General features: G+C 47.9%; 1 protein-coding gene across 1 annotated transcript in view; it reads left to right on the top strand.

The window, feature by feature from the left end:
- Nucleotides 1-26543, top strand: part of LOC131281255 (frizzled-4) — a 37540-nt gene that overhangs the window by 1453 nt on the left and 9544 nt on the right. Inside the window, exon 2 of the mRNA XM_058310528.1 lies at nt 21260-21459. Coding sequence (XP_058166511.1) covers nt 21260-21459 — 200 coding nt within the window. The remainder of the gene's footprint in view (nt 1-21259; nt 21460-26543) is intronic.

The following is a 26543-nucleotide window of genomic DNA, read 5'->3' as shown; positions in this document are numbered from 1 at the left end:
CCTATATTTTATGGACGGGACGGTCGTATATCAACCATACCCGTTGATGGGTTGAAAGGAATACCTTAAACTTTTATGGCTCTCGTACGTTGCACGACTTTGGCTTCTGGGTTTCACTTCCCTACGAGCTACTGGCAGGATGTCAGTTATTGATTATCCCAATTAGTTTATGGGCACGTTCGTTCCTTCATTTCCGATATAGCTGGCGATCATACGCTTAAATACGCTATGGTTCTAATTACGCTTGTTTCCGACTTGATTGCTGATCTAATTTGATGTGTACGTTGATTACCCAAAAATGTTATATCCTCTCCTAGATAAACAAACAGTATAATCTGACTGATTAATACCAACCTCAGCGAGACTTCCGATCCCTAGATTGAGCAAGGAGAGATCATCCACCAGGGCTGGATGATTCACAGCCCAATTACCCACGCAATCAATCCCCGGATGGTTGTTGGCGATACTCGCACCTCATCATACGCTAAGCACATCCGCACCGTTGTGATTGCCGTTGGTGGGCCGTTTTAACCGCTCATCTCCATGCTCAATTACATTGTTATGTGCGCGGAGGTAGTCGAGTAAAAATTGAACCGATTTGCCGAACGACTGTGGTGTGCCGTATGAATGAAGATGGCTCCCGCCGGGTTCGACGGGTGGAAGTGAAGCGAACGCAGTTAGCGTTGAAACCGTGTGAGAAATAGGCCTCATTAGGGGCCAAATTTAGGCGTCTGATTATGCGCACCACTAATGGCTTCGGCTGCGGGAACTTTTCCGGTGGTTTCCGTTTGCGTAGGCTTTCCCGAATGGCTAAGCCGAGATCCCTGCAGTTCCTCCTCCAAATCCAAACACCGGTCACATCCTTCTCGCGCGGAATCAGTTCTTGAAGCAATTTGTTGTACAAACAAATACACCACCCTTGGGAAACGGCCTACAGCCGGTTAGGACCTTCCGACCATCGAAACGGGGGTCGGCGTGAGGGAACGGGGAATAATTGTAGACTTCCCCCTATAAACAAGATCCCTCCGATCGATGCTGAACTCTCCCGTAATGGGGCCCCATTGGATTGGACCGAAGCCGATGCGTACGCGATCGTGATCCGCAATCTCTCGTGCCGTGAGCCGGAGCGTAATTGATAGACCCCCGGAGCCTCATTAGGCAGCGTCGGTGCAAAAGCCTGCGCCCCCTTTGGCATGTCGTGCGGGACTAGTTCTTCGGGGGAGGTAGCGGGGCGAAGGCGGGGTGTACGATGATGGTCCATTAATCGAGCTTTCTAACAAGCTTGAGGATCGCGGCGCTTTTCGGTGTTCTTCCTCATGAGGTTGTGGCGGCCCCTGCTCGATGACGGTGGCCTCTCTGAAGAGGTCCGGTCTGAGCGTGTGTGTGTGTGTGTGCGTATGGGTATGTTATTCTGATTCAGTCGTTTGATGCGGAATGGTTCGGTGAAGAAACATACGATAATCATCTGCTCATCAAGGCGCTTGAAGAAGGCTCTTCCCGAGTTCTTTGGTGTTTCTTCTTTCAAAAACCGACCGCGTCCATTCCTTCGTTCCCTTCGGAGTTTCGAGGACGTTGAGGAGCGATCGCCTCACGTTCCCCGGCCTTTGGGGTTCCCTCAAGCTCGATGGGCTCGCGAAGGGAATACTAATATTCGAACACACATCACGCCGCCCGACCTCGGACGGTTCAATCAGATTCCGATGGAAAGCGCCAAGAAGAAAAAGGGTGAAGGTAGAAGAACAAATCAAAACCGATCGAAAACAACACCGAACAACGCCGCGGTTGCCGATCGAGTACGTGACATGATTGTCTTTCGAAACCCATCCCGGTACGGATGGATGTGACGGGGTTTGTCAAACAGTTTGTGCCGGTATGTTCTTATTCCCGAAGCCCGATCGAAGTGAACATAATCGAACCAGAAAGCTTGAGCTTCCTCGCTTGGGAAAAAGGGCGAAAGCCGCGCGAAAACGAATGAAATTTGGTATTCTCCATGGCGGAGCGCTAAAACAAGTTTCGCTTTCGGTTTAACAAGTAGTTCCACAACAGATGGCAGAAAACGATGCCCGCCGAGTCTGGCTGTGCGAAATAAAACATCGTCGAACGATGGCACTTGTCCAGCGGGCGTGGATAAAAATTCCATTTCCCAACTTAGAGAAAGGTTTCGCTAACGTTCGCTAACGAAAAATACGGGTTGGAGGTTGATTTTATTACTCCCGGTCGTTAAACGATTCACGGCGATCCGCGATCCGTCTCGTTTTTTTTACCGCCCCAAGCCAAGCTTATTAATTATTACCGCACACAAATGGCCGCATAAATGGCAACATCATTTAGTAGCGGGAAGGTTTTCATCCTTTCATCAGCACCCACGGGGTCGTCGGGGTTGGGGTTTACGAAAGGATGTTTAATTTTTTCTCCTGCTTTTGAAACCGTTCCTTTCTAACGAGGAAGAATTTTGATTTTCACTCGCCGAGCCGAGACGCGTTACAACGGGGCGGGCAATTAATGGAAGAAAACAAGAAATAGTATCACCACACGGAGAAAAGAACGCGCGCGGGGCGAACGATGTCGATAAATTATGTTAATTTACGTCGATCCTCGTCGGCCGCCGGTGTCCATCCGGCAACTTGTGAATATTTACATACTTCATTCGGGAGGAGACACCGGATCGCGGCCGCGTCTCAAGTTCCAGAAGTTCATCCGAACAGCGCCGGAAGAACGAGGGTGCCAGCCATCATCAGCGTCCGCCGTCGTCGTTCTTTCTGCTCTTCCTACCTTCCCCAGTTTGGCTTCTTTGGTTTTGGACACGGTTTGACATTCCCGGCCGAGCAGCGGACCCCACCGGAACGGGATCGTAAATCACGACGTGAGGAAAATTGTATGTCACCACTTTTACGATCATTAGTTATTCGTTCACCTTTGGCAAACTCTCGTTGCCGGTTGTCGATCGGTTGGATCGACGGACGGATTGGAAGGTTGGTGGTGGTGGTGATGCGGGGGACGATAAACGTATACCTTATCCCAGCGGATCACCGGCGGATGATCGCCTTGACGGGCGGGACGATGATCATCCGCCTTCGGAGCATGCGATCGTGCGGGTTTCGGGTTTCATCAATTTCGAAAAATCAAAGTCCCATAAAACGCGTTAAAAAGTGTCATCAAAACCTCCACCAACGATCGTCGAGCCTTTCTTTCGCTTCTCTCCCCCCCCCCCCCCCCCCCCCCCTTTCCTCCCTTTGGTTTTACGGTGGATTTTGTTGCGGAAGGTTGAGGCTCGCGGCTCGAGAATGTTGATGTTGGCGGAATGGCTTGGCGTTCGAATATCTCTTTTTCCTTTTTCTCCTGCGTGAGGCATGTTGTCTTTCTCTCCCCCCCTCTTTTTGCAGTGAACCCCGGGCGGATCTAGGTTGTAAAAGAAATAATTTATGTGATAGATTTACGAACCTGTCGAGGCGAACGGCTCGCATTCGCGTGTTGCGAATGCCGGGTTTCGCTTGTGCTGGTGTTTTTGAAATAATTTTCCATTTCGTTAACCGATTCTCGAGTGATTGTGCCTTTCAAATGATCCTGGCCGGTGATCGTGGTGTGGTTTCGCACATTAACAGCTTAACTACCGCCATTTATCTCGAACCCGCGCCGAAGCTTGTCTGGCACAACATGCTGGGGCCGGGGGTAATGTCTGCTCGTTACCATTAATGTTGTCACATATTACCCAAGGGATCCGTTTTTGGGCATTTCCGCTCCGGAAAGGGGGCCGAAGGAAATGCAACGAAAAGATTGACGAGGGAGAGATTTTATAGTGTCTGTTGCCTAAAGATTCGTTCGCTATCGTATGCTCGTTTATGACTAGGAATGATATTCTAGTTTCTTCGTTTATTTTTGAGGACTTCTGTATTTTGGAAAAGGAAAAGTTCAAGATGTTTTCACTTTGAATCAATTTACAAGCAGTTTTCCATTTTGCTTTTGCTGCCAACGGTTTAAAATTCGTTACACAAACGATGCTGGTGTATTAAATTACAGACTTCTGGCACGGGATGTTGGTTTTCCAAACTCTCCCGAGGATGTTTCAGGAAGTGGCTCCAAATTGCCGCTTGCGTCCCACAAAAAAAAGCATCTGCCCACTAACGACACACACATTTGGGCCATTCGACATTCGACTCGGTGTTTAGCGAACGCAATTAAATACACACACACACAACACGTCCCTGTTCCGGAGGATGCTCGGGGACAAACATGTGCGTTGAAGAATTTCATTAGTCGCATGTTTCCCGTCCTTTTCGCATGGTTTCTCCTCCTCTCCAGCGCAACGTTAGAACGTTCGTTCCGTTCGAGGGCTTTTTTTGTTTTCCACAAATATCTCTCATGCTGTGTGTTGTTGGGTTATTTTGTCTCTTCCCGTGGCCGTCGTCTTGATTTTAAATTATTTCTTCCTTCGCTGCTAAAACAGGCCGGATCGTTGAGAGGGCCCGCAAAAGGAGACCGCCTTTGCCCCCCTGCAGGGTCCCTCGGTTGATGAGGATGGAAATTAGAATAAATAAAGTATAATTTGTTTATAGTCTTTTTTTCCGTCCGTTGTTCTGGGTCCGTTTTGGGAAGAAATTTGATATTTTTTTCTTTAATGCGCCAACCTTCACTCTCGTCGGCACCGTCGTTGTACTGTGTGTTTTCCGCTTTCCGCACTGTCCTTCGGATGGGTTCGAATTTTCCAAACCCCGAATGGCGCGCCGCCGGTGAAGTGTGATATTCAGTGTCTCGCCGGTCCCAAGTACGGGCTGATTTGTCTTCTGTTTTGATGTTTTCATATGTATGTATAATTTTTTCCCGCTCGCTCCTCGGTTGTGGATATTATGCTCTCCAAAGGGATGGGGAGGCCTTCTGGCTTTGAAACCGGATGCCGTTCCGGGTCTCGCGCGGGCTCCGCTTGCATAAATAATCATCACCGAAGACAACGGCTCGCCCGGGAGGAGTTTAAATTAACTTAAATGAAGTGAGAATTTTGATTGCTGATAGGCGGCGCATGCGCATATGCGAGACTTCCCCCGTGGAACCCGTGCTGGGTGCTTAATGTGACCGATCGTTTGTTCTCCATATGAGCCGCTCCAAATCCTATCTTTCCATCAAATGGTACATTTTAATTTCTCCCGCCAGCGTGGAACGGCATGAAATGCGAATGCGTGGTGGACATTGCAAATGCAGTTTTATTATTTTATCTTTCCAAATTAATCAGGAATGACTGGTGGGAGTGTTGGATCATGCCGACCAAATGGAATGTGAAGTGCTCTGAACCGAACCGAAAAAGGATTCCATTAAATCCATTTTTGTCGAGGGTCAGTTTTCATATCCAACGGTTTTTTTAAAATAATTGTTCCCGTGTGAGCCACTTTTCTAAAATGCTTCCTTCCTTCTTGGTCGTTCTGGCAATTTATTAGCATTTGTAGACAGTTCCTTCCATGGTAGACTAATGGTTGTGGCGGTAAACTTTTCTCCCGCGTAAAGGGACCAACCTCGGCTGGATTGTGGTCTCTTCGCGCAACGAGTTGAAACTGTACATAGGTTCAATTATGCTTAAAATACTCCACGCCAACAAGTCGAGAGATTGTTCGAGCACGGCGCAAATGAACAACGTTGCAAGCAAACACAGGATAATGGACGCTGTTGGTAATCGAGAGGAAAAGCCATGCCGACCAATCTCGAAAAACGGGGGCGCGTTGGAACATCGTTTCGCGGGGTTTCTAATAGGAAAGCGACCTCGCGAGCGCTAGGTGAGCACTCTGCCTCTCGCGGTCCGCTAGAAATTGGAATCATTACGAAAACAACCACACCATAATTGCCAACTCGTTAAGATGATGACGAGAGCGGGGTTGAAACCATGCGAAAAGCCGGTGCCAGCCCGAAAACTTTACCTATCGTGCCACCACCATCATCGTCATGATCGTCATGAGCTTCTTCGCTCGCTCGTCAGCAATAGCACCACTTGTGTATGATGGATGGCGTGTAGTTGGCGAGGCGGCCAAACTAACTCCATGGAAACGAACCAGACGATGAAGAAAATCTCAACCAAACCCCACAGGAACGGATGGGGCTTTCGCGGGAGGCGGTGTTTGAATGGGGAAAAATGAGGCGCCGACAGCCCGACTTCTGCCACTCCGTGCCAAACCGAGCGTCTTGCAAGCAAGCCGAGAAAAGCCAATCAATCGCTTTCACTCATCGAGGGCCAGAAGTCAGCCGGGTTTTTCTTTTCGGGAAACCATCGGCATCGGTGGTGCGCTCGGTACTCTTGGGGCTTGGGATTGCGCAGAATGGACGCACGACATCAAATAGAGTAATGGATCATGTTTACAGTGCGTGACCACTACCGAAACGAGCCACGCAGTTTATGTAACTTTTGGATCTACCCCAAAATATCATTTATCTGTATGCTTTTAGATCTCATGAGTTTTGTGCTCGATTTGATCTTGGGTGACGGTTTATCATTTAGTCTGTTCCAAAGTAGATAATTAACTTGTTTATAAAAAAAAATTACCGGGCGGTTTTGCTTTTACTATCGGAAGAAGGCTCTTGTGGTCTATAAAGTCAGATGTCTTCACATCTAATGTTTTTACTTTATATTCTGGTACTGGATTCGATTGTTCTTGAAGAAATTAGTATAAAATAGAGCCATTAGAGGTAGTTTGTTTCTGGACCTCTGCGAAAAAAGAGGAGGCTTTATATAATTACCAACCAAATTTTCTAGAAAAAAAAAAATCACGTTTTAAATTGTTTGATATGCAAGATTCGATTCTCAATGATTTAATTTCATTATCATACCTTTTGTTCAATACGAGAGATCGACAGGATTAGATAATGCAAGCGAATACGAATTTGTATAAAATTCTGCTGTTTAGTGCTTTGGTGTATTTGGTAGCTGAAATAAGGAGCAATAACTATTCTAATTACTTTATTTCCTCACTCGGCATAAATTATTGATTTCTATTTAATGCTACTGTAGATCAAATTCGACCGTTACTGTACCTTTCAGGAACAATGACTAAAACTAACTGACCCGGGTGTCTGTGATTGTGTGCTGGGTCCACTTTCTGTCTTTGATCCGATGAGCCGTCTTCGAGTGCTCGATCATTATCGGCTTTCCGCGTAACACGATGCTGCATGCGGCCAGCATAATCATTGCGATCATAATTAGATAGCGGTAGTGGTGGATTTTTTTTCGCCCCCCCCCTCTCTCTCTCTCTCTCCCACTCTCCTCTACTGACCTTCGGTGTCCGGTTCGGGATGAGGCGCGGTGTAGATCGTGCACTCACTGACAACATTTGTTTAATATACTCGCACACGTCGTTGCTCGGAGGGCACCGGGTTTCAGTCGGGAAGATTTCTCGACACTTTTACCAACGCCATGGAAGCTGAGGAGTTTGTAATATGTTTGTTTGTTCCTGTGTGCCGTTGGGAAAATCTTTGCTGGGAGACACGCCGCTCCAGCGATCCGGGGGTTGTGGCGGAAGCTGCCCGTGAAAAGCCTTCCCTTATTTACCTCATTTTCCTCCACCATGTGCACACTCTTACACCCGGTCTCTGTTTCACTTGTATTTTCTTACTCTTTCCTTGTCCACCTCGTCCGTTGGAAGTCTGCATATTATTGTTTGTTGAGGCTGGCCAGAGAGGCTGTACCGTGGCCCCGGCGTTGCTCATGCTAACAGCTTCGGAAGCGGTTGTTTGTGCCGCGGTTATTTGGAGTTCGTTTCACCTTTTGCTTGCAGTTGACGGAACCGTTGGCCGGCCAACCTCTCGCCCCTTGTCGGCTTATTGACATAGATGTACAATTCGATTTCTGTACAAACAAGGCGATGGCCGGTCGCCACCACTCGGTGTACTCCATTTCTTGGGCCGCGGTTGTGCCCAGAAAGGGGCGTTGGTATGTACCTCGTTCCTGCTCGTTATGTGACCTGGCCTGATTGCTGGCCAGAAAAGGGCTGACCAGGACCGACCGAGTGCTACCGGAGTTCGAGGGCCTACCAACGCGTACCGGATGCGTTCGCTGCTGCTGATCAATATTTGAGTAATTGGGCAAATATGTACCTTACCCGGTTTAGGACCCACCATTAAGTGCGGTGTCCATGTTCCCACCGCATGGCCAAAACGAAATCCACTTTCTTCTCCAAACAGCAGTGGAGACCAGTTCCTAACCTCCTCTATATCCGGGTGCTCTCCCAAAGGTGAAACGTGTAGGTATTCCATTTAGTTTGTTCATTTCGGGCAGTTGACCGTGTTTAAAAGATGCTGGGGACACACCTCGAAGTCGGATATATATTATTTTTCCTACTCCGAACAGAAATGTTTGCGAAGAATAAATAGTGTCCGGGAAGGTGGAAGAAAGCAGTTACGCAAACCTATCCGTGCACGCAAGCGTAACGGGGTGCTGGTAAAACATATTAAATAAGGTGTCGGAGACCACGGCTGCAATTGTTTAGGTAACAAGTTTTTACAACCGATCGTGTACAACCTAATCGTTGCTTGTTCAATGCAGGAGGGACTAAGATATAAGAGGTAGAACTTGGTAGGGTGCGGTAGTAGGTGAAGTGCGTGTGTTTTTTAAAGCATTAGAGGTCGATCAAAGGACCGCCACCGTATGATCCGCTCGCGCTGAACATTTACCACACCACAATTTCAATCATTTTGTTGCTCCAACGATCATAAAACACCGTCCACCAAAAGGTTCGCGTACGCAGCCGCTACGGGGGGACTTCAATTGCGGGCGCAATAAATGGTGGTTCCAGCTCATAGCGAGCGCCAGGGAACCGTTACCCCGGGGCTCGTTTCCTTGCGCCGGTCGCTATTTTTAATCACCAATCACCGGGCGCTCCCATGCTCAGGTTTCGCGGTTTTGAATGTTTTTGAAGAACATAAAAAAAAACCACGTGGAAGAGCAAGTTGGGACGTCTTTCGATAGGTAGCAGTGCCATCGGTCATGCTACACCGATAAGCATCTAACAGACGATCGCTAATTGCACACGCGGGACGGCAACTAACTACCGGCTACCGAATGGGGACACTCGTCGCGAGTCCCTCAAACGCGTCACCTCGTACAGGAGACAGCCGCGCCCTCGGGTGTGTGCTGGAGGTGAAGTGGAAGAAATAACCGAGCACCGGCACGATAACCGGCTCCCTGGTCGGGAACATGCCGCTGAAAGGCGCGAGACGATGATGATTGCCTTGATCGACAACACCGGTCCAGTCCGTTGCTGTTTGGGAGCGCAAAAACTTGCACCTCGTCTACACGACGCTACTCCTTGAAGTTCTCGGGAGGGGATGGAGGTGGGGATGGGGGCACAGGAAGGCCAAGTTTACCAGTCACCGAACCCACGAGCGCACCAAGAGTTTGACGGATGACTCTCGTTATGCATGAGCGAACGCAAAAATCCCCCATCGGGTTCCCTCGGTTCCATAAACTGGCTGGAAATAATGTGCTAAGGTTGTAAATTTCCCGCACAGAGGAGGATGCTGGGGCCTGCTGTGCGGGGGGGGGAACTCCAGTGGAACAGTCGTGGTGAAAGATACGACCCTAGGTGTTACGGCTGCCGATCGGATGGACAAGATTTACTACCATACGCTTCGTTACTGCGTATTACCTGGCTTCCTACGGTGTTTCGTTTCGCTGGCTCGAACTCTCGGACTACTTCTCTCGGGTACTCGCCGGCGTCAGGAGTTGCGGCAAGATCATATTACTCTCACGGAGCACGGTCCCTTCGACAGTCCTACAGGCCGCACTTTGGTCTCCGGCACACACCTTCGATTGGATGGATTTGCGGTTTTACAAGTTTCTTTCCCCCATCTCGTACTTCATACTCTTCAATTGTGCTCTTCTTGTTCCCTTTTGGGACCGTATTCTTCTGGTTGCAGGCTTTATATAGAGTTTCAGAGACTTGCAACTTGAACGCCAGCAAGCGGCAGTTCTTTTTTACCCTCCCTCCCCAAGCAGACCTTGTCCCCGATCGGCGAGCTGCGGACGTACAGACTTGTTAACGTGTAAAAATTTACCGATCCTCTCAGTGTCTTTCCCCTGCTTTCGTTGTCTACCTTAACTCCTGAGGACTCCGGAATACCGTTGGGGACACGTTGGCACCCTCCGTATTGGTGGAGGAGATGAACAAATTTGTCAGGTACCGTTTCGCCTGCATTGGGTTGGGTGTTGAGTGTTGAGGTTCCCTTCTCGTTTCAAGTCGAGGTAATGATAGGCCAAGGGCATACATCGCAAGTGACGGTGGGCTTCACCGTTGGGCTTTGCATTGTGGCTTCAGCTCGAAAACAGTTTGCCCAGTCTTATCGCGCCTCTAGGTGTTCTCGTGTGTCATTCCAACGGTGTTTTGGAGGCGAGTCCTAGGCTTCGCCGTATTTGGTTCGTGTTCTAATTTGTAGTAATCCTTTTAAATAACACATGGCCAACGGACTGACGGTTCCATTGGAGTTTTCCTTTGAGGAGTGTTATAAACCTTCACGTACCCTGTCACAAACCGACATCGGACAGCTTGAGGCGTGCCTGTGCCTTGCCATGGTTGACACCTTCGGTCGAAGAGTTCAGAAAGTGGCTTCCATTCCACGGGGCTTCCATGTCGGGAAGCCATTCCCATGTGTCGCCAGTGGAGTTACGGTTTTAAGTTCCGGCCATTACAAGGGGCTTCCGAAAAGACTCCGCGACTCCGAGCAACCGTGCTTAGGTGGAAAGGCTGCGGAAGAGAACTTTTCTTTTACCTTCTGTCGCCAGGTTGTTTACGGATTGACGAACCCAGCCGTGTCGCCTGGGTTTTGGAATGATTTGTCGGGATTAAGGGCAGAAGCCGGCACGGTTTGCCGAACCCGCCGACCAGTGCGGCGTTTAAACAAACAAGTGAACGATTTCAGCGACCTCGCAACCGGGACGGCGTTCCTTTAAACTTCAAATGGAACTCATCCCAATGTCCCTAATCCATCATGGCTAATTATAACACTTGACAGGTGGAAGCGGTCTCGGAGAGAGGACACTGAAAGTGGAAGGATCAAAGAAAAGGAAAAAGGAGTCATCAACAATGCTTTACCATTTTTCGGAAGGTTGAAAGCAAAACCATCCGTAAGCCCGCTCTTTGGGATACTCCGAAAGCCTTGAGCCCGGCTAAGGACATCGGGAGCGGCTTTCGAAGGCAAATTTCCGACTCCTTCCTTCTATCCTTGCACGCTTGCACATTTGTTTTCACCGCCTTGTGCAAACAATGCACACGCCAAGTGTCATAAGATGGGATGAGAGTTTTTCGTGGAAGGGAAAACAAATAGCATGCGGGCGTTTTTGGCGGGCGGTTTGACTTTGGGTTTTTTTTTTCATTTTTCAACGCAAAATAAATAAAGAAACAAGTTTGCAAGCGAAACAATGAAGACAAGCGCACAACGCAAAGCATTAGAATGCGAAAAAAAATGGCTGCATAGGAAACGCATTTCTCTTCTTCGGGCATAACTTCGGCCAAAAAAGGATCTCCTTCCCAGGAAAGGAAGCAAACGAAAATGGATCGATCCCATTTGGGCAACGCAAGAAAAACAAAAAAAAAAAAAATAAAACCCATCCCGATCCCGGACAACGAAGAAAGGCGACGTGCGCACGCGTAAACGGAAAGATAAGATAAAATTTCGGTAAAGTTCGAAGGAAACCATTTTCGGCGCTCGGCGAAATCGCTTGCTCCTTGCCGCTCAAAAGGCGAAAACTCCGAAGACGGAAGGACGAGCAAGAAATTCCTACATGGACAGCAAATACCGATCCCGCCGACCGATTCCCCCGCTGTGGTTCTTTTTCCCTCCCCGGAAAAGAAAAAAGGGCCAATGGCTCGTATTGCACCAGCGGCTTCCTTCGAGGACTCCTGGGGCTCGAAATATATTTCCCTCCACTTAAGCGGGCGAGCGGAATGCTGAGGCCGACACACGGCAAAACGCGGCTAACGAGCCGAAGGAGAGGAAAACATAAATATCCAGACCGGACAACCCAAACATGGCCGCGCCATCGAACATCGTTGATGGTTGATGGTTGGCGGTGTTTTTTCGCTCTGGTGTTCGCCTCCCGTTTCCCAGTTCCTTTGCGTCTTGTCGGATGGGTTTTGTACGTTTCTTGCTCTTCCTTCACACACTCTCTCTCAGTCGTTCTTTGCCGGACGAGCTGTTATTGTTTCCCTTCCCTGCCCTTGTTAAGGTGAATCTAAGGGATCGAGAAACAGACAGTAACAATTAGACGACGTAGAGAGATCTCTAGGAGGGGGTTTTCGTTGGGAATTGTTTTCTGGAAAAGCAGGTCGCTGGGAAGATCGATGTTTTTGTTGCCGGTTTCCTTGAAGGTTCTTGTTACGGTATCTAGCTTTCGACATTTTTTCACAAGCCGGCTGACAGCACGGTAGCAGATGAAAAGAAAGGGAATTGATGTGACGGAACTCGGGCGGGTTTTGCGAAAACCTCCGAGATCCCTCGGAATTGACAAACCGTCTGGGGTGTCGGGGGTAGTGTGCAGAATCGCGCATACAACACACCCACCCGAGTTAAACAGTCGCCTTGTCTATATTCCACCCTGATGCATAAACAAACCATCAAATGGTGAATCTCGGCGCGGTCTAATAAATTGTCCAAATGTATCTCAAAGAACGGGGCACGTCTCTCGTTCCGATCGGACACAACCCCTAATGGACACAACCCGGAGGGTAGGGAAACAGTCGAGGAAACGATGCGTTGCAAATGAAATATAACGCTTATTTGCATATTTGATTGATCTTTCAACCCCAACCCCCTTGTCTTAGCCGAGCCGTCAATGCTCGAGATCTTCTTCTTCGAGAAGGAGCAGGACACCCCGAGGCGAACGGGAACTAATGCATTTTTAATGCATCGTTCGATTTATGGCCAGTGTGTGTGTGTGAATGTACAAACGGCGATTGTTGCATTAGAAATGGCCTTACTGGTCGTAAATCAATCAGCGATCGGTTGGAGTCTGGGTCCGCGCTTCACGACCATCGTTTGGCGTTTCGTCTATAGTTTGCCTTCGTTTTTCCTCTACATCTTGCTAGAAAATGAAACGACACGGCCATTTTTCACCGCGCACCAAATGGATTCCACGGTTGACCGTTGTTCGAGTGTCGACCATTTTCCACGGCTTTTGTATCACTGACGACGGGTGCCCTTTTTTTACCCAGTGTCTATCGGTTATTGAAATTGCTTTTTAATTTAACCACCTGGAAATAAATCAGCCGCACTTTTATTGCTTTATTCGTGGACAAAGTTTCTAGCGATGATACATTTACACACGAAAGTCTTCTCTTTTGCCTAATGAATCATTCAAGCTGTGTATCCTTTTTGCATACATTAATGCTAATTACCGTCAACGTTCAAAGAAAAAGATAATACATTCAATTGCACAACTTGGTTGATCTAAAGCTTTAAGGAGGATTATAATCCGACCTAACCGAGCGCTACTTTTCTGGAAACACTTTGAACCGGCAAGCAAACTTCTCCCTGGACGAATGTGACGGAATTATTCCGCGTCCAAACCACATGCCAGACTGGACATCAAATCCGACGTCAGGCCTCCGCAATCCGACGGCTAACTGACAAAAGCTCTAAATTATCCGCGTAACGATTTCTCTACCACCATTCTCAGGTGGAATGCAAATGGAAACGGCGGATCTCGTTGTGTCGGTCAGAAAATTGCATCCAATCCAACAGTTCGGGGCCTTGCAGCTGCGACTTCGTCCGTTGGTCAATAATCCGCTTCAGTTCCGTGCGATCGTGATGATTTCATTGGCAGTGAAGGATGTTTTCTTCTTTGCTTTTGGAGTACGTGGATTGGTATCAGCAAACTCCACGGTTCGGTATCTGTTTTGATTTCTTCAATATTCCCTTTCGACGCTCGTTCCTCCTTACCGGGTAGAATTCTTGAAAGGTGTGAAAGGGCACGAGCGAGGAATTGAACTGGAGTGGTTAACCAAAAGAAATAAATAAACGAGAAGAAAGTGCATGAAGATCATATAGTGATAAAGAAACAGATCTCAGCGATTTTGCTGAAGAAAAGCAACGACATTGGTCCAGGTGGAAATAGTCCCGGACAGTTGTTGGTTTTAACACTTTCGAAAAGATGTGTCAGAAAGCGTTCCTGGGCTTGTGTTCGTGGTTGTTTTTAGATATTCGTTTTTATTTTGCTCGTCTCTGTTTCTTGTAGTAAGTATCTCCCCCCCCCCCCCTCCCTTTATTCCCTTTTGATCGAAGATTCCCCGTATCGTACGCGGTTCTTACCAGTTGAGTCTTCCACTTTCGGTTTATTTTATTCGCGGCTTGGCGTGTAATCTTTATGGGCGAGATTTCGAAGCGCTTTTCGCCAACACCTTCCCTGTGTTTTGAAACTGCGCAAGGTGAGCCCAGCCAGAGTAGAAGAAAATGAGGCAAAGAAGCAAAATACATGTACTGGTTGTTGTCTTCCCCAAACCTTAAGTCTTCGCTGAAAGGACGCGCAAGGAAGGTCCGGAGAGCAAATGGAGTGTAGAAATTTCCTCGGGTGTCAGATTGGATTTCAGACACGCTAAGCAGCTCGCCTTGGAATTTAATCCGAAGGGTGCAGGAGAACGCAAGGGGGCACACGGAGTCATCGTGTAAAAGTGTGGTTAAGGTTTGGTCCCTCACGAGCACGAGCTCTTGGGCCGTCGACTTGGGCGGTGGAAACGCTTGCCTGGAGGAACGAGGGGGACGGCGAAGGGCAGGACAAAATGTCGAAAGGCTTGTTGAGAATAATTACATTCCAGTTCCGACGGCAGCAGCAGCAGCAGCATCATCGGTTCTTGCTTTTTTCCGCATCGACTTTTCTTCTTCCTCTGCGCCGCAAGATGGCCGGCGCACGGCATCCATTATTATTCTGGAACGAACAACAGACATCAACAGGTAACGCCCATCGCTCCGTATCCAGCGAGATGCTGCTACGTTGCTGATGCTCCAGTGCCGGTAACGAGGCCGCCTTCGAGCCCAACTCCCGGCCCAAGTCACGATCCGTCCGGCGAGAACCGTCTTCAGCGCACCGGTTGGCCTGTTTTTGTTGCCATCTTTGTGGCCTTTTCTTCCCGATCGATCGGAGGGAGGGGGATTGACGGGATCTGATGGTGGAGAAGGTGGCGGTTACCTTTTTATAGGAAAATTATTCCTTCGCGTATATGATAATTTCGAGCTCGTTCGTTTGGTGCGTTCGGTTTGCACAGCGGGAAACCCTCCGACTCCATTGTTGGAGTTCGAGTCCGAGGTTGAGCTCGTGGGTCGAGAGCGTGCTGTTTACGATTTACATCCCCGATCGAACTCTCCGCAATCGTATTGCCGGGGCAGATCAACACTTGAACCCATTTCAATCGGGCGTGAAAGCGCTTCGCTGGAAAGTGTCCATTTTGGGGACTGTGAGCCTACGGCAAAGGAGTTCCCCGCAGCGTTTGAACGACGCTAACGATCGTCCCGCGGTTCCTATTTTACTTTTTATTGACCCTTTTCGCTGTTCAAAGTTGCACGTGGCTACAAGTGGGAAGAGTAGTTTTCTTGGCAAAAGTTTGACATTATAAACCATCGAAAGGCAACACTAACCACAGCTCGTTCTCGGAACGCCTTTGTGATCGCCGTCGTCGTCGTCAACCCCCGGCCGGGGATAAGATCAGCACAGCGAAACGGAATATTTTGACAGCTTTTCACCGTTCGAGTGGGGAGTTCTCGAGGAGTCTTCGAGGCACTCCGAAAATGACAGCAATAATTTCCATCCTACACAGACCGGGCCGAGTCTCTTCAGATGGCTCCCCGAATGTCTTGTTTTTCTCCTGTCCGCTGCCAGCTCCTTCAAAACCCTTCCCCAAGGAGAACCAAGAAGACCGTCGATAGAATCATCATAAAATGGTGCGGTTGATGGTGGATTAGCGATGGCCGCACGGTCTCCGTCACACACCGAAACGAGCCCCGAACGAGAGGAGGGGAATGTATTCAAAAACCAATTCGAAATCGATCGTTTCCGCATCCCCCGACCCCTGAGGAGTTGGTCGCCCTGACTCCCCTAACGCCAGAGGAAGAGAATAAGAAAACCCCGTGGTCGCTATAAATTGATCCACGATGGGGTCATAAATTTTAATTAATAAAAATAAATGCGGAATAAAATCTACAAAATAAAGCGATTAAGATTTTGAACGATTTGAAGTGGGCGTGAGGGGATGGTAGGAGCTAGGGGTCTAAAGCGTTTTTTGGGGCGATCCAACCAGCAGCTGGAGTTTTTCGTGCCCGCGAGCGAACCACCGGAAAGTCCACCTAACGTCTGATTGAATGTTGGGTTCCGATCGAGCGATAGAAATGGGTTGATACGTGGAGCTTCTTTTCGCTTCCTTTGGCCGACGCTCCAAAAAGCAGGAAAAAAGGAGAGGAAATCAATAAACATTTCAAATCCCCTTGGGCTGTAGTTTATTCCATATCTTTTTTCTGCTCGATAATAAAAAGTCCAACAGCGATGCCCGCGAGGGGACGAAACCAAGCCCGATCCAATTTAGAAAAACGTAACAAGCCTCAAGACACGCCAAGGTAACGCTCGATCCGCGAACGATCGAATGATGCACCGCTTGGCGCAGTCGATTGATTGGTTGTGAGAATAAATGACCGCACGTTCGTCTCTATCGATCTTTTTCCTCGCGGATCGTCGAGAGACCCTAATGATCGGTTCGCCGGCTTTCCACTCGGGTTTCCAGTTTTATTGCAGTCCGCTAGACGCGGGGCCTAGATAGGGTCGTAAAGTTTACGCATCTACTTAACACTACAGGGGCAGCGTTAAGATTTGCCAAAATCTTTGGCCGAGGTTTGCGGTCTGCCAAACGTGTCTCACTTTCCTGCCGTTAACGAGCACCCAATATCTGATCGGTTGGAGCTTTCTTCACGTTTTGCCGCTCTGCGAATCGATGGGAGGTGGCTGGAATTGAGAAATGGACACTCGTTCGGCGGGGGCCTGGAATGGCTAGTAAGGCGAATTTGGGTTGATTAAAATCCCGTTCAAACTAGTTTGACAGTTAGGCACTGCTGCTTTTATTGCCTTCCAGTGGAATGTATTCATTTTTAGGATATTACCTCCGAATGTTATCCAGCGGAGATACACGTGATCCTGATACCCCCCGTCCGAGCTCTACCGATGTTGACATCTTAAGCTGACAGCTGGGCGTCTGGTCGGTAGGCCGCTTTACCATTCTAATCCCGTTCCTATACGTGATCCAGAAAGCGCTCGAATAACAAATCTATCGGGCGTCAACAAAATCGTGCCAACGTTATCAAAACCCCGTCCGACGGGGGACTGGTGAGATTATGGTTTCATAGTGGCCTGGCATGGGCACTAATCTTGCTTATGAAATAACTTAATAATGGCCAGCGTAGCCATTCCAAAACTAAAGTCGCGATGGCGTGAAAATAAAATGGATCTGGTATAGAATTGCCGAGTCTTGGTGATCTGTTTTTCGATCGAGTCGAAACCGCTCAAACCGCGCTAGAGTCGTCAAAAAGAACTCGAGGAAGAACACTGCTCCATGGAGTTCGGAAGCCCGTCCAAGGCGTAAAACAACAGCAAAAATATGAACAAAACAAGTCGCCCGACACAAGACGCAGGCAAAAGGCAGAGCGTGTGTGCTGGGAGAATTTAATTTTCTACTTTATCAGCCAGCACAATTTGTCATCTTTGACAGCCGACCAACCGAGATATACGGCAATGGCTATTTTCGGCGTCTCGGGTCTCTGAAAACCGGCCTAACCACTACGACATTCGAGGGCATTGTAACATCAGCAACGGACGGGAGGGTAATAGGAGGTGGTATAGAAGTTGACCCCTCAGGCCGCATGTAACTCTGGCGAGATAGTGTCCGAAGGTGTTGGAGGTACAACTTTACAGGTCTTTTGAGTTTTCAACCTCAACAAGTGTCGCCTTTCTCTCTGTGACTGCGGCCGCAACTCTTGGAGCCAATCCATTGGAGTAGCCTGTTGGAAACCTCTTATGCAGCAAACTTCAACGGACGCAGTCTCGTCGATAATTCTTGTTCAAATGTGCCAAGTGGCTCCAGTGGTCTGCTGTGGTGAAGTGGCTTTGGGGCCCGTCATCGCGAGGCACTTCAAACCAATCAACCTCGTTGATAAATGATGTCTCGTCATCGAGGACCTCACCGAAAAAAAAATAACAAAACTCCTAAATGGTTGGGGTTTGCAACGAACAACCGGATATGCGAGCGAGGGGAGAAGCGGACACACGGTCACGAAACTAAACGGCTTGACCACGCGAGGAAGGTTAATTGACCCTCTCGTAGTTGTCCGTCGGTCCGGGATGAGCGCCTGAGGCACATTTCGAGTGGATGGAAATGGAAACACAAAATGTTGGACTCTAGGCCTCACGAACACATGAAAGTAAATCCAAAATATCTTGATCTTGCTCACACACGCCATTCGATACCGGGCTAGTTCTGACGGGCGTCTTCGACCGTTCTGCAGCTTCTTCTTAAGCTATCCTATGTTGGTGCTTATTTGTGCATACCGAGCGTTCGCACCAAAACATGTTAAATAACTTCGCGAGTATTAATCATTTCGTTCGACTTTGACAAACGAACGTACCAGAGTGTTTCCCCCACCGGCATAGATATGACGTCCAGAGTCTAGCTCCTTCCCAACGTTGCCGATGAAAGCAGCACGACCAACAACACGCGGTCATTTATCATTTCAATCTGGTTTCTTTCCGATCCGATGGCCTGTCGGTTTTGGAGGTTGAGGTTTGCGCGTATCGCGTCGATCGATGTCGGTCGCTTCGCCGGCTCGGTCGCTTCTAATCGCTTTCCGATCTCGCTTTCCAGCGCCGTAAAAAGATCTGTCAAAATTGAGTTTTCTCAGCTCCTAAGGTCAGTCGGTTTCGATCTCTTGCGGACGTGTTTCAGATACAAACAGTTCTTCTTTATCCCATCACCTTTTCAAAGGACTGTGTGCCTTTCTTTCCACCAAACAAAGCAGCGTTTCGTCATCAACTTTTGTGCGGATCAGATGTATTTATCAAATCAAAAAGGCATAGCAGAGCTTGGTTACATTTCCATTGAGACTTTAAACGGTCCGCTTTATCCGTTTAATCTATCTCACGAACGCCAGGGAACAACTATCGAATGCCTTGTCGGTATCACAAATTTAGTTTGTTTGATTAACTTTACGATCGTCCGTGAAACAGGTCACCACCTTTCGGTTTCTTGCCGAATCATCATCCTCCGTCGCCGACAAACGGGTCAAGCTGGGATTGAACGACTGCCAGGGTTGAGGATTTCCTGCCCAGTGGGAAAGGTAAATGAATGTGTGATCATAACTTCGCCCAGAGGAACGATTTGGAATGGGAATTTTCCAATAAAATACTCCGGTGAAGGAGGTACCCGGCTTGGATTGTGAACTCACCCGAATGCCAAACCCCAAATGGTTGGACCATATTTTCCAATTAAAAATCGATTCGATCGTGTCGCGGCCACTTAATTACATGGCGGAAATGGCGTTCAGTTTACGCGGCTCGGTTCGGATCGAGTGGGGGTGAAACCAGCATGTCTTTTGGGGGTAACGGTTTCGATTGACACATCACTTACGGAGGAGGAGGAGAAGAAGGAAGAAAAACAAACGGCCGACAAAGCAGGCTTTGCTGAAATGAAAATTTATTTTAGCTTTCCCGGCGGCCGGCACACAGCGTTTGTGGTTACAAAATTAATCAGCCCGTAAATAATGACCTTTGGAAGTCCGGCTGCGAGGCGAGAGGTAGACGGTTTCATGCACGGTGGGAAGTAGTGCGGAGTGCGGGCAATAATTTATAAGCAAACCAATCAACCAAACAGTGGTTTAAAACCGGGTGGTGGAAGGGAGATGATTGGACAGATGGGTTCTGGGCGGCACGATGTTACTGTGGAAAAGGCCCCATAATTCTCACCGAAAATGAGGTGAAAAAAGGAAACCCACGGCTCGCTGGTCGGAGGGAGGGATTTTCCAGCAAAGGTAAAGGAAGGCGTTGTGCTTTGCCCCTTTTCCCCGCCCCGGAACACACGATCTAGAAGAATGTTTAATCATCGAGTGATTTATTTCGATTACCTTATTCTTCCCCTTTTCGGGTGGGTCGATCGTTTTTCTTCGGTTGTATAGTATGCGCCGTATAGATCACCTTTTATGGGAAGAGATTTTAGGGAAATGAGATTTTCCAATGATAGGTGATGAGTATAACGTTTTGTAAATGAAACTTGTTTGTTTTGTTTTTGAGGCATGGCAAGAAACCACTCTTGCCACAATGGTTGGTAATTATATGAAAGCAACTGACGATAAATTTGTGGTTTCTCTTTTGCACCGAAACCTGCCCTCGAAAGGCAGTGCCACAAAACGCCACACGCGAAACAACACCGTGAATCGTCATCGGCTGTCATAATCCGTGTGGCGCGTCGTTAATCGCACCGTTTATCTTGCGTATTTTAATTAAATCCTCCCGCTTCCAACGCGCACGCAACGGCGGGCAAAATCGCGAACCTGGACCCGCAGGTGATGATGTTTGTTGTCTTGTGCCCCACACACCACCACGCCCCACACACCACGACTAGCGGGAAAGGAAGCGAACGAGAAAAGCTAATGACAAACGATTGCAAACACGATCGTGCTGGACCAAAAAAGGAATAAAATTAAAGCACAAAACCAAGACGTGAGATCGCGTGAGAGTCCCGTAAATCCCGCCGCGCACTTATTATACGGCCGGCCAATCTTCTACATGCTACAGCACCCTCGTTCACTTCCCTGGTCGAGGGTGTGCAAATTTTCTTCCGGCCCGAAAATTCCCCCGGCCGGACCCGAACCGTTGAGGCCGTTTATCTAATCAGGCACGGTAAATGTTGCATGTAAAAATAGACTTAACTAATTAGATTTTTTTCCTCCCGTTGGGGCGATTGGTTGAGCTTCGCTCGTTGTGCTTGTGTTTGTGTGTGTGTGAGCTATTACTATGGGCGCACGACTGGCTACCGGTTTTTCTGCATTATGTTTCCGGTTTTCGTGTTTTGGCTCCGTGGACCATTTCGCACAGTGGGCGGACGATCGAAAGTGGTTTGGACAAAAGAGAAAAAAAAACACACACATTAATCAATTATCGTTTAACAGTTCAAATAAAATTTCCTTATAGATCTAGGGTTGGGTTATTTCCAGAAAAAATTTTTTTTAGTAAAATACTAATAACGTTTTCTTCGATGTGTTTCCTTCACAGGTGGATGATCTTGTGCCTGCGTTGGAGTAAAGCGGTCCGTCGGCAGCTCAATGCCGAGCTCGGCTCGCCGTCCGATCTGCACGCGGAGAAGCCGGACTCGTCGCACGACACACTGTTCCAGCTGGCGGCCTGGGGCATTCCGGCGCTGCTCACCGTCATCGTGCTCGTGGCGCGTCTGGTCGATGCGGACGAACTTTTCGGTAAGTTTAACTACCCGACCCGACCGTCCGTGTTGTTTTTAAGGGAAAACTTTACGAGGTTACCACTTCCTAAGCCACCCTACCGCTCCGTGGCAGCTTCAGTTTCCGTTGCGCGGTTTGTTGTATCTGCTTGGTAGTCACATTGCCTTCCGTTTATGACACCGCCTCAGTGTGGTCGGCAATCCGGGCTTAGAAGTCAACGGCATCGTCATCTGATTTGCCGTACATATGCCTCGTTCGTACAACGTGCCGTTCAGGAAGCGAAAGTTACAGTTTGCGTTCGAGTGCACCGGGTTTATGGAACGGTTCGTACCGCTTCCTTCTTTTTTATCAACGACCAAATATTTGCCAAACGGTCACCGAATGTTGGATAAACAGTGCCCTTCGAAGGGTGCTCCCACTTGTGTCTCCCAACCGACGTCACAATTTGATTATTCGGTCACTGAACGAACCCCCTCCATCTTTTTCCATAACGCACCGCACAGTTTGGATATTCACCGTATCTGTCTCGCGCCTGGTTTCGGCGGCCGATGTTGTTCTTGCGATAAACGCCCCATCCTTTCCCCAGCGAGCAGTCAAACGGTCCCAACAAACGGGTGATGGCCTCACGCCGCCGCCTTGGCTTTGCCTCGGGGCGACATATTATGACATTCTGCCCCGCCTCGTCGGATGCGAAGATGTCACGCCACTATCTCTCGCCGATCACTGACACCCGGTCGGTTGTTTTGATAGTTCGTTTGCCGGCGACGGCATCGGGGACACCGCGAGTGTATATGTTTACGTTGCGTTTATCTCTGGCGGGCGGGCGAATGAAGTGTTTCGTGTCGATGCCGCCACCAAAATGTCCACCAGCTACCCCCACAGTGTGTGTGCGTGCATGTTGACACAAACGCGCGCAATATGTTCGTTTGACATCTCGAGCGATCCGCGTGTGTTTCTTGAACGTCTGTTTTTTTTCTTCCTCTCCTTATCTCCTAATTTGATGCTTGCCCCAGCAAGTCGACCCTTTTTTTTCCTTCTGGCCACTTTGTTGCACCGTTGTCGCCTCGGCTGGGGCGCAATTGTTTACTCTCTTGGTTGGTTGGGATTAATTTACTCGGATTAGAATCCGCGGGGCTGCCCGGCGTGGCTTCCTATTAAAATACAAACCCGCGTAGTAGTAATTGCACTCATTTTCTTCGGGCTGTTGTTTTGGGATGAAATCTAAATATTATTCTTCGGGAAGGCAACAACCATTCGGTGCATCCGATAAGACTTCAGCGGGACCCGCAACAGGGGTGGATAATTTCAAACGGTGTACCAGCAAATATTGTCGCCTGGTTTCGGTGCGTTTGGGTAAACGAGGTTCCGGGGTTGGTTAGAATAATATTTGCCCCATGCGCTGAATAGTTTCCGAGAGTGTTTAACTTTTCCCCGTCAAGAAGCGGAATGGTAAACGGTGGATTAATTGCTTACACTTGTTGTTGCTAGTTTTTTTTAGTGTGACTTTTAGGTTTGTCTCATTAACGGTTCTTCTCTATTTTTAATCTTCTGGTCTTCTCTGTTCCGGCTGTTTAGTAAAATCTTAGTTACCAACTTTTGTTCTTGAAAAACAATAGAAACTTTAAAAAACATAAATTTAGATTACGCTAATTACTGAAATTAAGGTCTGACTTCTATTCATGAGTATAATTCCTTTATCAAATTAGCTTAGTTTATTTAAAAATATGGAATATGTTTTGAAGGCTTGAAATTATATCCTAAGGAAGATAAAAGATGACTGAATGGGAGAAATATGTATAAATTGAATTGCCCTATTCGATTATTTTTATATTAATTAATTGTTTTTGAGCGGATCAGTTCAACTATTTATTTAGTGTTCGAATGTCTGAATGTTTTCCCCGGAAGCGTGTGTAAAACTCAGCTTTCACATTCAAGAAGACTAACAAAGTTAGCGAAGACGTTACGACCGATCAACTTCACTCCCAAGTCAACTCCTGAAAGTCCCAACAATCGATTTATGCCCCGGGGCAACGGGTCAAGGAACGTGCAAAAACAGTCAACCCCATCGATCTTGCGATCGCAAGCCGTTGATAGCGCATGCATTCCCTGGAAAAGGTGCATGTGTGATTGCTTTCGCGCGATAAACGAGCGTGAAGCGAAATGCCCGCAGATAAAGCAAATATATAAAGGAAATAGTCTCCATACTCTAAACGAGCCCAACGAGGGATCGCCAACCAACGCCCGGAGTGTTCCGCAAAAAAAAGGGAATGAAAACTGGCCAACGAGCTATCGAACGAAACCGGTTCGATGGAATGGCTGCGCAGCGCATGAGACCGATCATGCTGTTGCTGCTGATGATGGCGACGATGATGATGATGATGATGCTGGTAGGTGGCAAAGCGAATCGTATTTCCATGCTTCCGTTCGGGGGATGTTGCATCCGATGCACTTCACACCCGAGCTTTCCCTTGGGAGGTGGATCGCTTTTCACCTCCCCCCCCCCGTTGTTGTACTCGTTGATGGTAAATAGTTTTCCAACCACTCAGCACAATCCACTCGTTTGAGTAGGTATTATTTATGCTTGCGAACGTCTTCGGGCAGGCCTTCCATTATTTCTCGTTTACTTGAGGCAACTTTTTAATAGGCGCGTGAGGGGAAGAAAGAGAGAAGAAAGGCATCGTGCAGCGATGACTCGGGAGGACGGGAATGTGCTTCGCGTCTTCGAGCCGGGCAGGAAGTTTCGCGCTCGTAATAATAGGAAATAAATCAATTCGGGAACGAGGAGCGAATTATCGTTGTTATGAATGTGTGCAGCGTCCGAGCCCTTTTGGCCCACGTTTCGATCGAAATGAAAATGCACCCTCGTGGCTGCCGCAATATGGCAAGGAAAGTGCAAAGCAAGCACAAGAAATGTGCCTTATTCGATCAACACTTTTACACCCCACTGCTCCACCACGGCTCTTCGTCCGGATATTCGAGAGCCTGCATGTTTCCTCTTCCGTTTATGAATGATGGTCTCTTTCCCATTCACTCGCTTTATCCCTTGTTCGCCGAAGCCCTTCAGCCCCTGCCGACGATCGAGGTCACGGCGGGCACAAGAGCACATATTTCACCTACGGTTTTGCACGATCCTCCCACCACTCCCTCTGTCATGGTTGCGTTGAACCAACATGGCACCGCGAAACAATAGCGGTGTCCAATCTTTTCCCTTTTTTATCCTCTCCATGCCCTTCCTTTCGGCCCGGTATTATTTGCCGAGATCGCGAGAGATCGAATCGCAAACGATCGATCATTCGCCAAATCATTATCCTTTCGTAGCGTTGTGCTTGTTCCGACGCGAGGCAACTCCGGTCGTGGAGCATTCGACAGGATCGCAGGTATGCCAATGTTGTCCATGCCTTTTGTGGAATACCCGTGGGTGGTGCAGGGCTGGCGAGAGGGTTGTGAGAAGGGCTGCAGGGTGCATAACATAAAATCACGACGTCGAAGTGACACGCGGTGTCGACAGGTCGGGGTGGTGTGGGCCGTAAATGGCGCGGATGCAGTTGCCATGTTTTTCTCGGCCGATATCGGTGGGGCTCGGGGAGGTCGAGGGAGGGGTGGAAACAGGGAAACACAAATGAACCGCGAGTCCTCCGCTGCGTTCCTTTGAGGTTAGTGTTTTTATGGGCTGGAGAAAAATGTGCGTAATGACATTCATATATGCAGCGGGTAGGTTTCGGAATATGTAAAGGTACAGTGATGGTCGAGAAATTTGCATAACGTTGAATATGGTATTGTGATGCTATAAAGTAACTATATAGCGCTTTTCAAATGAAAATCAATTTGAGTTTTACTCCTAGTTTTAGAAGACTACTTCTTCCTAAAGAAGATTTATTTTTGTAATGCAAAATGCGTTTCTCTTAACTGATGGGGAATATGCAGTATCCAAGACCCAGATGAAATAGACAAAACTATGTAATTCTTTGGATAACATTTTGCAAACAGAGAGTGGCAGAGAGAGAGTTAAAAATGGTTCGGCAATGTAAATCTTGGAAAAGTACATAAAACTTCCTGATTATCCACGAATTAATATCCGAAGTAATACACTCTTGTTTCATATATGATAGTTCAAGCGCTTTTTTTCACAACACAGTCTTTGATCAGTAACGTTGCCCCATTCAGAAGAAAACAACAGTTGATATAATGCTTGTATTTATATGAAACTCATGTTCTAAAACAAAGGATTTGGATAAAGAAAACATATAATAATATAAATAGTGAATACTACAATCGAATAATCTAAACTCATATAGGAATCAAAAAGATAAACAAAAAAATGTGATAAAACTGATTTATTTATTAATTCATACCTGTGCAACTGGCATGTCGTTAATAAATTTAATGATCTCGAAACCCCGAAAAACTCCAAAGCGCGGTTCGATGCACATCCGCCTAATGAGAATCATCTTCAAAAGTTTAACGCCAGATAGTCACACTTCTTGTCCCTTTCCTTCTCCTGCCGGTGCATCAATAACTAGCATCGCTTCAACTAATCAAAAAGAGCGCGTCAATCGACGCGTTCTACAGTCGGGTGCACTCATTAGTTATGCTCGTTAGTTTCCGCGCAGTGGAGCTGTAAATCTTCTAATTTTAGTTGTATGTGACAGGACGCGAAGTAGGAGGCAAGTTGAAACCCACCGAAGCGTGCATCGGTTTCCATGGCTACTTATCTGCGGCCGTAAATTGATGGTGAACGATGTTTTCGGTTGGACGATCGTTAGATGTCGTTTAAATTCGGGCCCCATGGTCGAAAATGATAGGCATTGGGTGGAAAAATGTCATTAATTTATTTCAATCGGCCATTGAGTAGTTTAAACTAGAACTCCTAGAACTGCCACTGCCATTCTTCTGTTAAATGTTACGCGGAAGCCGATCGATCCATCAAAACCATCGCTCAACATCGCGATGTTTTGCATCGGCGCTCTCTGACATTGAGTGAGTTCTTGGCGACAGCCCCTTGCTAGCTGCTTCTGCCGCCTGCCGGCACTGATAAGAGCCCAATTTACTACTGGTTATTTCAGATATCGACTCATCGTCGTTCGAGTCTGCCACTGCCCTGC

The sequence above is a fragment of the Anopheles ziemanni genome, chromosome 2 (genome assembly GCF_943734765.1).
Source record: "Anopheles ziemanni chromosome 2, idAnoZiCoDA_A2_x.2, whole genome shotgun sequence".
NCBI lineage: Eukaryota > Metazoa > Arthropoda > Insecta > Diptera > Culicidae > Anopheles > Anopheles ziemanni.
The sequence above is the reverse complement of the archived record's forward strand: the minus strand, read 5'-3'. Positions and strand labels throughout refer to the sequence as shown.